Source organism: Salvelinus alpinus, chromosome 18 (assembly GCF_045679555.1).
Source record: "Salvelinus alpinus chromosome 18, SLU_Salpinus.1, whole genome shotgun sequence".
NCBI lineage: Eukaryota > Metazoa > Chordata > Actinopteri > Salmoniformes > Salmonidae > Salvelinus > Salvelinus alpinus.
In genome coordinates, this window is record NC_092103.1 from 45,076,008 (window position 1) to 45,089,767 (window position 13,760).

The window sequence follows — 13,760 nt, forward strand, 5'->3', positions numbered from 1 at the left end:
GGTATCTGCTAGTATGCAGTCATGATCTAAATGAACTCGCCTTTTGACAGACTGTTTGTCCACATGAAAATGATTCTCTCACCTATAAAAAAAAAAAAGCCCTGCTGGAGTGAGATCCAGCTTACTTAGTGGGTCTCTAGGACCAGAGGTTTTTGAGAGAAACACTTTACACAGGGTTTATTAAACTGGGTCAGGACCCAAAGTGGGCCCTGGACATGTGAGAGGTGGGTCATGAGTTATGAGAACACATCTATAATCACACACTATTTCTTGTTTAATTTGGGTCGTTGGAGGACCAATTGGGTCACAGGAGGACGGTCAATTTCTCATTTGGTTTCTGGAGCTGAAAAGGTTTAAGAACCCCTGGTCACGTTAACGCCAGCGTATTAGAAGTAATGAAGAAAGCAGACACACCAATGACAAAAACACAATAGGTTCTCTCTCTATCCGGCCACAGTCCAATCAGGGAGCTGCAGCAGTGAGAGTACCTCCCAGAGGTCATGGCGTGGGGGTGGAAAGAGCTTAGTGGAACCATGACATCATCATGGACCAGGAAAACAGCAGCAGGGATATTGACCATTGGGAAATGGGGAGGATTTCAGAACGACCAAAACTGTCAATCAATTCAGTTGGAAATAGGAGAGAGAATTTAATATTTATCTTCTCATTCAGCCAATGGTAGAAAAACGGACTAATTTAAAACTCATGAGGACAGAAGTATTAGGTACATTGTTTTAGATGTGGTTGTCGTGGTTGTTGTTGTTGTTGTCGTAGGTTATTCTAGTCAACAGTTTATGGGTCAATTTCATGTTACCTTCAGGAGTCTGATTCCAATTTGTTTATTTTATTTCAACTTTAACTAGGCAAGTCAGTTGAGAACAAATTCTTATTTACAATGACGGCCTACCAAAAGGAAAAAGGCCTCCTGCAGGGATGGGTGCCTGCGATTAAAAATATAGGACAAAACACACAACAGTACAAGAGAGACACGACATAAAGAGAGCGACATAAAGAGAGACCTAAGACAACAACATAGCATGGTAGCAACACAACATGGTAGCAGCACAAAACATGATTGGGCACAGACGACAGCACAAGAAGGTAGAATTAACAATAAATCACGTGAAGCAGCCACAACTGTCAGTAAGTACGTCCACGATTGAGTCTTTGAATGAAGAGATGGAGATAAAACTGTTCAGTTTAAGTGTTTTTTTTTTTTTTGCAGCTCGTTCAAGTTGCTAACTGCAGCGAACTGAAAAGAGGAGCGACCCAAGGATGTACTATTTATGGATGTATGATTCACTAGACTTTTCAACGAGGACTGGTTTCAATTCATATGTTGCATTTCAGTGAATTTCAAAAGATTTATTTAGAATGAATTCACCCTAATACTGATATCCAATGATGGCTGTCTATATTAGACTAAGGGCATGTATATGGAGGCCTGTATGATTTTTATTCACAAAGCCAAGTATTCATTCCTCTGGTTAGGCCATTAGTTCTCTCTTGTTTTCTCTTTAGATTGAACTTTTCATCAGCACACTTTTTAAATCTCTTGGATTATTTTTCCAGATGTACCATATAGTGAGGCATTTTTTTCTTATGTTGACTGTATTCTTCCAACAGTTTTTTGGATTTCAAATCAAGCAGTGACCTATGAGGCTAAAGGGCAGACTGTCAGCTTTTAATTTGAGGGTATTTTCATCTATACTGAACAAAAACATATAAACAACATGCAACAATTTCAAAGATTTTACTGAGTTACAGTTCATATCAGGAAATCAGTCACTTTAAATAAATAAATTAGGGCCTAATCTTTGGATTTCACATAACTGGGCAAGGCCACAGCCATGGGGAGCCAGGACCACTCACTGGGGGGCCAGAACCACCCACTGGGGGGCCAGAACCACCCACTGGGGGGCCAGAACCACCCAGAACCATCCACTGGGGGGCCAGAACCACCCACTCACTGCGGTGCTAGGCTCAGCAATTCAGAATGAGAATTTCCCCACAAAATGGCTTCATTACAGACAGAAATACTCCTCAGCACCACCTCCGATGATCCCGCAGATGCTGAAGCCGGATGTGGAGGTCCTGGACTGGAGTGGTTACGCGTTGTATGCGGTTGTGAGCCCGGTTGGACGTACTGCCAAATTCTCTAAAATGACTTGAGGCAATTTATGGTAGAGAAAAGAACACTGAATTCTCTGGCAGCAGCTCTGGTGGACATTCCTTCTGTCAGCATGCCAATTGCACGCTCTCTCAAAACTTGAGACATCTGTGGCATTGTGTTGTGTGACAAAACTGCACATTTAGTGACCTTTTATTGTCCCCAGCATAAGTTGCACCTGTGTAATGATCATGCTGTTTAATTAGCTTCTTGATATGCCACACCTATCAGGTGGATGGATTATCTTGGCAAAGGAGAAATGCTCACAAACAGGGGGATGTTAACTAATTTGTGCACAACATTTGAGAGAAATAATCTTTTTGTGGAACATTTCTGGGACCTTTAATTTCAGCTAATGAAACATGGCACCAACACTTTACATGTTGCGTTTATATTTTTATTCAGTATTTTGGGTGAACCGTTTAGAAATTACAACACTTTTTGTACTATTTTAAGGGAGCAAAAGTATTGGGACAAATTCACTGTGTATTAAAGTAGTACAAAGTTAAGTATTTGGTCCCATATTCATAGAACACAATGATTACATCGCGCTTGTGACTCTACACATTTGTTGGATGCATTTGCTGTTTGTTTTGGTTGTGTTTCAGATGAGTTTGTGTATTATAATATGCATTGTCCTAACCTGAGTGCCAGATCTGTTTTGTTTTTTTGCAAACCCCTTAAGGAATTGTCATGCCAAACATATATTTGACGTGGTAATGAATGGCAAGGAGATGGCAATATGGCAGAAACAGATCTGGAACCAGGATAGCGTTATATATATTTACTATCCATTGTTTTGTTACTTATTGTATAGGGATTTGCTAATTCTATTGAGGGTATTAAATGCACCGTGCTTTTCCTTTCAGAAACTGTTGGAGTTGAATAACCTCCACTCTATGGTGTCTGTGGTGTCAGCCCTGCAGAGTGCTCCCATCTTCAGGCTGAGCAAGACCTGGGCGGTAAGAGACCCTATGACCTATGACCTATGATCCAGAACTTTCTTTGTATCTTATCTTGTACTAAAACTGAATGGGAATGTAGTAGAGCAATAGTTCTCAACTGGTGTGCCACAAAACGTTCACTAATCTTGGTCATTTTTTGGAACATTCACTTATAAACCTGTGGAATCTGTTTTGGGAGCCAAGTGGCGGTCAGATAATAAAACATTAAATGGTTACATCCGTGTGGTTGTTTTAAAGTCCAGTGTGCTCAGGCTGCTGTTATATTTGTATCATTTAAAAGGCTGTGCATCACGAGCAAAGTAATTTGTATCATTTTACTTTGCCTGAGTCATTTATTTCTTAATATACAGTGCATTTGGAAAGTATTCTGACCCCTTGACCTTTTCCACATTTGTTACGTTACGGCCTTATTCTAAAATTGATTAAATAGTTAATTTTCCCTCATCAATCTAAACACAATACCCCATAATGACAAAGCAAAAACTGGTTTTTAGACATTTTTGCAACTGTAATAAAAAAAAATATATATAAAAATATCACATTACATAAGTATTCAGACCCTTTACTCGGTACTTTGTTGAAGCACCTTTGGCAGCGATTAAAGAATCAAGTCTTCTTGGGTATGACACTACAAGCTTGGCAACGGTATTTGCAGAGTTTCTCCCATTCTTCTCTGCAGACCCTCTCAAGCTCTGTCAGGTTGGATGGGGAGTCAGGGATTTCTCTGTACTTTGCTTCGTTCATCTTTCCCTCAATCATGACTAGTTGCCCAGTCCCTGCCCATGCTTGGTGGTGGCGCTTGGCATTCAAGCCAAAGAGTTCAGTCTTGGTTTCATCAGACCAGAGAATCTTGTTTCTCATGGTCTGAGAGTTTAGGTGCCTTTTGGTAAACTCCAAGTGGGCTGTCAGGTGCCTTTTACTGAAGAGTGGCTTCTGTCTGGCCACTCTACCATAAAGGTCTGATTTGGTGGAGTGCTGCAGAGATGGTTGCCCTTCTGGAAGGTTCTCCCATCTCCACAGAGGAACTCTACAGCTCTGTCAGAGTGACCATCAGGTTCTTGGTCACCTCCCTGACCAAGGCCCTACTCCCCCGATTGCTCAGTTTGGCCAGGTGGCCAGCACTAGGAGGAGTCTTAGTGGTTCCAAACTTGGAGGCCACTGTGTTCTTGGGGACCTTCAATGCTGCATAAATGTTTTGATTCCCTTCCCTAGATCTGTGCCTCGACACAATCCTGTCTCAGCACTCTACGGACAATTCCTTCGACCTCGTGGTTTGGTTTTTGCTCTGACATGCACTGTCAACTGTGGGACATTATATAGACAGGTGTGTGTGCCTTTCCAAATAATGTCCAATCAATAGAATTTACCACAGGTGGACTCCAATCAAGTTGTAGAAACGTCTCAAGAACGATCAATGGAAACAGGATACACCTGAGCTCAATTTAGTCTAATAGCAAAGCGTCTGAATACATTTGCAAATATTATTAACCTGTTTTCGCTTTGTCACTATGGGGTATTGTGATGTCACTATGGGCTATTGTGATGTCACTATGGGGTATTGTGATGTCACTATGGGGTATTGTGTGTAGATTGCTGAGGATTTATTTTTATTTGCTACATTTTAGAATAAGGCTGTAACGTAACAAAATGTGGAAAAAGTCAAGGGGTCTGAATACTTTCCAAAGGCACTGTACATTTAAAAGCACTAACATGTAGTGTGTGTGTGATGACGAAGTGCTTGTGTATGCAGTTTCTAAAGTTTTCCGTTTAGATTGTTAGGTCCTCAGTTCTCACTAAATGCTCTTAGTCACAACTTCAACACGTATTTAAGTCCCAGAGCTCATTTAGTTAACTACACTGGTTGACTGAGGTGGTTATAAACCCTGGTTATTAGATCACAGTATTGACATGGCAGCCCATTCCCTCTACTCCGTCTCTCATATCCTGTCCTCAATAAAACACCCCAGCCGTGGGGAGCCGTGCTGATCACACTGCCTCACACCTGATAACCCCTGGCTTTGATTTGATTCTAATCAACACTATCACCCAAAATGACGGCAGTTTTGCAGCAATCTTTAAACATGCAGTCTAATGTCGTCTCATACAGTCTCAACAATGCAGTATTCAATATCAAAGGTGAAGGAATAGAAAATCCAGAATAGAAACAAAAAATGAGCACCGGATCAATATTAGGTCAAATATGGACTCAAAACACCTGGATGCCTCTTAGCACTTAAGTGGGAAGCTGAAGACTTCACCGTGCATATTTATGATAGTGGGAAGCTGAAGACTTCACCATGCATATTTCTGATAGTGGGAAGCTGAAGACTTCATCATGCATATTTCTGATAGTGGGAAGCTGAAGACTTCATATGCATATTTATGATAGTGGGAAGCTGAAGTCTTCACCGTGCATATTTATGATAGTGGGAAGCTGAAGTCTTCACCGTGCATATTTATGATAGTGGGAAGCTGAAGACTTCACCGTGCATATTTATGATAGTGGGAAGCTGAAGTCTTCACCGTGCATATTTATGATAGTGGGAAGCTGAAGTCTTCACCGTGCATATTTATGATAGTGGGAAGCTGAAGACTTCACCGTGCATATTTATGATAGTGGGAAGCTGAAGACTTCATCATGCATATTTATGATAGTGTTACTGTACGTTTCAGAGAAACGCCTGCTTCCCTCAATTGCTTTGTGGTGGTTGCATGTGTTCTCATCTCCAACCCTGTCTCAAGCTCTTTTTAAAGAGAGGAAAATTGGGAGTTCAGGAATGTACTGACTACCATATTTTTTAAAAATGTTTTATTATTTATCTAGGCAAGTCAGTTAAGAACAAATTCTTATTTACATTGACAGCCTACCCCGTCCAAACCCGGATGACACTGGGCCAATTGTGCGCCGCCTTACGGGACTCCCAATCATGTGAGACAGCCTGGATTTGAACCAGGGACTGTAGTGACGCCTCTAGACTGCTGCGCCACTCGGGAGCCAAAGTCTTTTAGTCTTTTACAATCTCTGCTGCTGTTTTTGGTGGAATTGGGTCCTCACGATATATTTTGCTACCTAAAATAATATAGGCGGATCAAGAGAAAGCTCTGTAAAAGTCGGTTTTAAACGCTTAAGAAAATATTGCTTCTGAACAGTGGATAATGCTGATCGTTCACGTGTTTAACATTTACTTAAATGTTTTGCTTCATATATACAGTGGGGAGAACAAGTATTTGATACACTGCCGATTTTGCAGGTTTTCCTACTTACAAAGCATGTAGAGGTCTGTAATTTTTATCATAGGTACACTTCAACTGTGAGAGACGGAATCTAAAACAAAAATCCAGAAAATCACATTGTATGATTTTTAACTAATTCCTTTGCATTTTATTGCATGACATAAGTATTTGATACATCAGAAAAGCAGAACTTAATATTTGGTACAGAAACCTTTGTTTGCAATTACAGAGATCATACGTTTCCTGTAGTTCTTGACCAGGTTTGCACACACTGCAGCAGGGATTTTGGCCCACTCCTCCATACAGACCTTCTCCAGATCCTTCAGGTTTCGGGGCTGTCGCTGGGCAATACGGAATTTCAGCTCCCTCCAAAGATTTTCTATTGGATTCAGGTCTGGAGACTGGCTAGACCACTCCAGGACCTTGAGATGCTTCTTACGGAGCCACTCCTTAGTTGCCCTGGCTGTGTGTTTCGGGTCGTTGTCATGCTGGAAGACCCAGCCACGACCCATCTTCAATGCTCTTACTGAGGGAAGGAGGTTGTTGGCCAAGATCTCGCGATACATGGCCCCATCCATCCTCCCCTCAATACGGTGCAGTCGTCCTGTCCCCTTTGCAGAAAAGCAGCCCCAAAGAATGATGTTTCCACCTCCATGCTTCACGTTTGGGATGGGTTCTTGGGGTTGTACTCATCCTTCTTCTTCCTCCAAACACAGCGAGTGGAGTTTAGACCAAAAAGTTATATTTTTGTCTCATCAGACCACATGACCTTCTCCCATTCCTCCTCTGGATCATCCAGATGGTCATTGGCAAACTTCAGACGGGCCTGGACATGCGCTGGCTTGAGCAGGGGGACCTTGCGTGCGCTGCAGTATTTTAATCCATGACGGCGTAATGTGTTACTAATGGTTTTCTTTGAGACTGTGGTCCCAGCTCTCTTCAGGTCATTGACCAGGTCCTGCCGTGTAGTTCTGGGCTGATCCCTCACCTTCCTCATGATCATTGATGCCCCACGAGGTGAGATCTTGCATGGAGCCCCAGACCGAGGGTGATTGACCGTCATCTTGAACTTCTTCCATTTTCTAATAATTGCGCCAAAAGTTGTTGCCTTCTCACCAAGCTGCTTGCCTATTGTCCTGTAGCCCATCCCAGCCTTGTGCAGGTCTACAATTTTATCCCTGATGTCCTTACACAGCTTTCTGGTCTTGGCCATTGTGGAGAGGTTGGAGTCTGTTTGATTGAGTGTGTGGACAGGTGTCTTTTATACAGGTAATGAGTTCAAACAGGTGCAGTTAATACAGGTAATGAGTGGAGAACAGGAGGGCTTCTTAAAGAAAAACTAACAGGTGTGTGAGAGCCGGAATTCTTACTGGTTGGTAGGTGATCAAATACTTATGTCATGCAATAAAATGCAAATTAATTACTTAAAAATCATACAATGTGATTTTCTGGATTTTTGTTTTAGATTCCGTCTCTCACAGTTGAAGTGTACCTATGATAAAAATTACAGACCTCTACATGCTTTGTAAGTAGGAAAACCTGCAAAATCGGCAGTGTATCAAATACTTGTTCTCCCCACTGTATATGTAATAATCATTTAATCTCCCATATAGATATTTGATAAACATTGAAACAAATCCAGTCATTGGTGATTGTTTTGCCGTTTTAGTATCCTCTTCTGTTGGTGATCAGGCAGTGCTCTCAGCCCAACGGTAGTAGACCCACTCACTGAAGAGCTTTTCATGTGTTCTCCCAAGGTGCTCTTAACACACACACACACACGCGCACAAACACACTCGCGCACAGAGGCACGCTGCCCCCGTTATTGCCGATGGATTCTGAAGTGGAATTTCAAAGTACTAGCCTAACCCCCAGGAGAAACACTGGTAGCACCTTCCAGCATTTTTATTCTGTCTGGCAGAACATTGTACATTCAAATGCTCACTACGTGGAGGATTGTGTCACTGGAAGGCCTGGAAGCACCGGTCAGCACTAGGCTTCTACCATGCATATTACCTGAAGCAGTGGTCAGCACTAGGCTTCTACCATGCATATTACCTGAAGCAGTGGTCAGCACTAGGCTTCTACCATGCATATTACCTGAAGCACCGGTCAGCACTAGGCTTCTACCATGCATATTACCTGAAGCACCGGTCAGCACTAGGCTTCTACCATGCATATTACCTGAAGCAGTGGTCAGCACTAGGCTTCTACCATGCATATTACCTGAAGCAGTGGTCAGCACTAGGCTTCTACCATGCATATTACCTGAAGCACCGGTCAGCACTAGGCTTCTACCATGCATATTACCTGAAGCACCGGTCAGCACTAGGCTTCTATCATGCATATTACCTGAAGCACCGGTCAGCACTAGGCTTCTACCATGCATATTACCTGAAGCAGTGGTCAGCACTAGGCTTCTACCATGCATATTACCTGAAGCACCGGTCAGCACTAGGCTTCTACCATGCATATTACCTGAAGCACCGGTCAGCACTAGGCTTCTACCATGCATATTACCTGAAGCACCGGTCAGCACTAGGCTTCTTCCAAGCATATTACCTGAAGCACCGGTCAGCACTAGGCTTCTACCAAGCATATTACCTGAAGCAGTGGTCAACACTAGGCTTCTATCATGCATATTACCTGAAGCACTGGTCAGCACTAGGCTTCTTCCAAGCATATTACCTGAAGCAGTGGTCAACACTAGGCTTCTATCATGCATATTACCTGAAGCACCGGTCAGCACTAGGCTTCTACCATGCATTTTATCTATAGACTAATAGAAGGAACAAAGCATATTTTTGAGTGTTGAGCCCTTTTGCCATTTTGCCATGCGCAGTGCCAAGCGTCGGTGTAAAGCTCTCCGTCATTGGACTCTGGAGCAGTGGAAACACGTTCTCTGGAGAGATGAATGACGCTTCACCATCTGGCAGCCTGATGGACGAATCTGGGTTTGGCGGATGCCAGGAAAACACTACCTGCCCCAATGCATAATGCCAACTGTAAAGTTTGGCGGATGAGGAATAAAGGTCTGGGGCTGTTTTTCATGCTTAAGGCTAGGCTCCTTAGTTCCAGTGAAGGGAAGCAGTTTGGGGAAGGCCCTTTCCTGTTTCAGCATGACAATGCCCCAGTGCACAAAGCGAGGTCCATACAGAAATCCCAGCAGCATTGCTGTTCTTGACTCAAACCGGTGCGCCTGGCACCTACTATCATAACCCGTTCAAAGGCACTTCAATCTTTTGACTTGCCCATGCACCCTCTTAATAGCACTGAATACTATCCATGTCTCAAGACAACAAAAAAATACAATTTTCATTATTTAATTTCACTTGTCCTGCATGTTGGAGCTCAAAGCCTGTTTTCACTGTACCCTGCAATCACACTTGCAACCCTGTACATGTGACTATTAAACAATCTGAATATCTTTCTTTTAACCTGTCTCCTCCCCTTCATCTACACTGATTGAAGTGGATTTCACAAGTGACATCATTAAGGGATCATAGTTTCCACCTGGATTCTCCTGGTCCGTCTATGTCATGGAAAGAGCAGGTGTTCTTAATGTTTTGTACACTCAGTGTATGTGATTGTATATAAAAGTAAGCAAGGTTTGAAATGATTGATTTAGTCAAATATTACATTTGTTTGTTCTTCTTGCGGTAAATTTTGCAGTCAATTAATTATTTGTGATTTATGTTCCGGGCCCCTGACCATCCGCTCAAGAAGAAAATTGCCCCGTGGCTTAATCTAGTTGTGGATCTGTGGTTCACATTATACAGGGCTATAGCATTCTGGGGGGGGGGGGGGTGAATAGTTGGCTTGTAGAACCACCCAAAAAGTTAGTTACAGTTACTTTGGGAAAAAAGCATTTTCCTCAAGCTGATTGCTTTTTGTAATTATCGTCTACTGGGATAACTGGGGTCAGAGCGTCCATCTAGAAGACCAGATGACAGATTTCAAGCCATTCTCTTTCCTCACAGGGCTTTAAAAACGTATTGACTGTATGAACCCGGTACTGTCACTGGCACTCAGCACAGAGAGGTCTGTTCACTTGGAAAGGATATGCCTGGAAAAGCTGTGGTGCTTCGATAATAACATCCAGAGAGAAATGTAAAGTACACACACTCCCTGAATATCAAAACTAGAAGAGTTGGCAGATTCCTGAAACAAAATGTCTGTTGAATTGTAGAAATAAATGTAATGGTAAGATGCCGTTGATGATGATGATTATGATGGTAATAGCACAGTATTCCATCAGGCGAATTTAAAATGAGTACAAGCATATATACCAGGTGTGCTTTCCAGAAAGCTGGCTGGACTCTCTGGCGGGCCTTTCCGTCCTTAGAGCCAGTTGGGAAAGCGCTTACATCCTCTCCTGTGATGTGGCCCCGACAACAATAATGAGAAATTAGTTTATAGGAGTGTATATTTTATCTCCTGTCGCTACCCCACCTGCCACGTTATCAAGGAATTGATCACTTGCTCTGCCAATTCCTGGAAAGAAAATGACACCTCACCACAATGCCAGACGGCAGCTCCCACCCCGTAATGGACAGGGTAGTACAGAAAATGCAGAGTTTCACTGCGGCTTAGTGGATATGCTGTTGGCTGATGGCGAAACAGGTCTTTCAATAAAGATTGATGTCGCTGTATGCAGTACAGCCCCCTACGCCAGGCTTTTGGGTCAAGTACTGCAACTGAAACCAGTAGTGCACTAGGCAGCATGCAACTGTGCCATCTAGAAGCCTCAAATGGTGACACTTTCTCTCTGAGTCTTTTAAAAGGTGCACTAGGGTCACACCATATCAGTGCTTTAAAAAGGTACACTAGGGTCACACCATATCAGTGCTTTAAAAGGTACACTAGGGTCACACCATATCAGTGCTTTTAAAAGGTACACTAGGGTCACACCATATCAGTGCTTTAAAAAGGTACACTAGGGTCACACCATATCAGTGCTTTAAAAGGTACACTAGGGTCACACCATATCAGTGCTTTTAAAAGGTACACTAGGGTCACACCATATCAGTGCTTTAAAAAGGTACACTAGGGTCACACCATATCAGTGCTTTAAAAAGGTACACTAGGGTCACACCATATCAGTGCTTTAAAAAGGTACACTAGGGTCACACCATATCAGTGCTTTAAAAAGGTACACTAGGGTCACACCATATCAGTGCTTTAAAAAGTGCACTAGGGTCACACCATATCAGTGCTTTTAAAGGTGCACTAGGGTCACACCATATCAGTGCTTTAAAAAGGTACACTAGGGTCACACCATATCAGTGCTTTAAAAAGGTACGCTAGGGTCACACCATATCAGTGCTTTAAAAAGGTACACTAGGGTCACACCATATCAGTGCTTTAAAAAGGTACACTAGGGTCACACCATATCAGTGCTTTAAAAAGGTACACTAGGGTCACACCATATCAGTGCTTTAAAAAGGTACACTAGGGTCACACCATATCAGTGCTTTAAAAAGTGCACTAGGGTCACACCATATCAGTGCTTTAAAAAGGTACACTAGCGTCACACCATATCAGTGCTTTAAAAAGGTACACTAGGGTCACACCATATCAGTGCTTTAAAAAGGTACACTAGGGTCACACCATATCAGTGCTTTAAAAAGGTACACTAGGGTCACACCATATCAGTGCTTTAAAAAGGTACACTAGGGTCACAACATATCAGTGCTTTAAAAAGGTACACTAGGGTCACACCATATCAGTGCTTTAAAAAGTGCACTAGGGTCACACCATATCAGTGCTTTAAAAAGGTACACTAGGGTCACACCATATCAGTGCTTTAAAAAGGTACACTAGCGTCACACCATATCAGTGCTTTAAAAAGGTACACTAGGGTCACACCATATCAGTGCTTTAAAAAGGTACACTAGGGTCACACCATATCAGTGCTTTAAAAGGTGCACTAGGGTCACACCATATCAGTGCTTTAAAAATGTACACTAGGGTCACACCATATGAGGGCCCACAGTATGTGAAGCAAACATCAGACTGCTGATTTGAACTGAGATTCTTTTCATTGTGAACCCACTTCTAAGAGATGTGAGTTTACTGTGTAAGTCCGTTTAATAGCGTTTGACTGTTTTTTTGGGGTCCGTCTGCAATAGTTTCCATAACTGTGTGTGTGTGTGCGCACATGTTCGTGTTTACTGGTAATGATGTCTGAGGTATAACGACCCCAGCCCAGCCAGCTCCAGGTTATTTTATATAATGGTGAAAATGACTCGCTCCGTGCCGGGAATGACTGTTTGTGAGCCGTGAAATTGGGTCGTTTTGTTCCAGGCCATTATAAAGTACGGTGTAACATTTGTTGGTTTTTTAATGTTTTAAACATGACATTGGATTTCATGACGTTACAAGAGCACGGAAACAACGGTATAGTTAGGGTCACCATGGCCTGTGTCATTGATTCAGAGAACTGTGTTCTGACCACCTTGTGCTGAAAGTGGTTTGTCCTTGTCAATGCTATTTGTATACAATGAGTGTACAAAACATTATGAACACCTGCTCTTTCCATGACATGGACTGACTTGGTGAAAGCTACAATCCCTTGGTGATGTTCATTGTTACACCCACTTCAATCAGTATAGATGAGTGGTGTCAAACTGTGTCAAGAACTGCAACGCTGCTGGGTATTTCACGCTCAATAGTTTCCCGTAGTGTATCAACAATGGTCCACCACCCAAAGCACATCCAGTCAACTTGACAAAACTGTGGGAAGCATTGGAGTCAACATGGGCCAGCATCCCTGTGGAACGCTTTCGACACCTTGTAGAGTCCATGTCCCCGATGAATTGAGGCTATTCTGAGGGCAAAATGAGGTGTGCAACTCAATATTAGGATGGTGTTCTTAATGTGTTGTATGTTACAGTGCTGGAGACAGAGGTACAGTAGGTAACCGAAGTGTTCTCTGAAAAGCATGATATGTTTGAGCACAGAAAGGTCAAGGAAATGTTCCCTCTTTTTCCGATTATGGCCTCTTTGTGGTTGGAAACAAAAAGCGTTGGTTTGAATCTCGGTCGGGTCCATTCAGGCTTTCCCCTCTTGCTAATTGGTTGCGAAGACGAGTGGGACAGCTCTGACCCCTTCGAGTCTGAACGTGTGTTTCCTGTGCTTCCTTGCTCCCACCATCTCTCCTTCGCTCCTTCGACGTGAGCTGCTTCCTAGTCCTCGACAAGCAAATAATCGACTGTCGCTCCACCGCACGTGTTCATATTCAAAAAGAACCTCAACTCAACCACAGTTTCCATCTGACAGTAAACTATACCTCCCAGAGTAAGTTTCTGTCTGTATTGTAATGCCAGGAATAACATTAAGATGCTGACCACTTCAGTTTTTACATTTTATTCCATTATATCAAATCGTTT

At 42.7% G+C, this 13,760-nt stretch overlaps 1 protein-coding gene across 3 annotated transcripts in view; it reads left to right on the forward strand.

Annotated features, from left to right (window-relative positions):
- Window positions 1–13,760, forward strand: part of LOC139544403 (ras-specific guanine nucleotide-releasing factor RalGPS1) — a 287,070-nt gene that overhangs the window by 92,677 nt on the left and 180,633 nt on the right. For all 3 annotated transcript variants that reach the window (XM_071351449.1, XM_071351451.1, XM_071351450.1), the window contains one exon: window positions 3,040–3,132. In XM_071351449.1, the coding sequence (XP_071207550.1) occupies window positions 3,040–3,132 (93 nt within the window). The remainder of the gene's footprint in view (window positions 1–3,039; window positions 3,133–13,760) is intronic.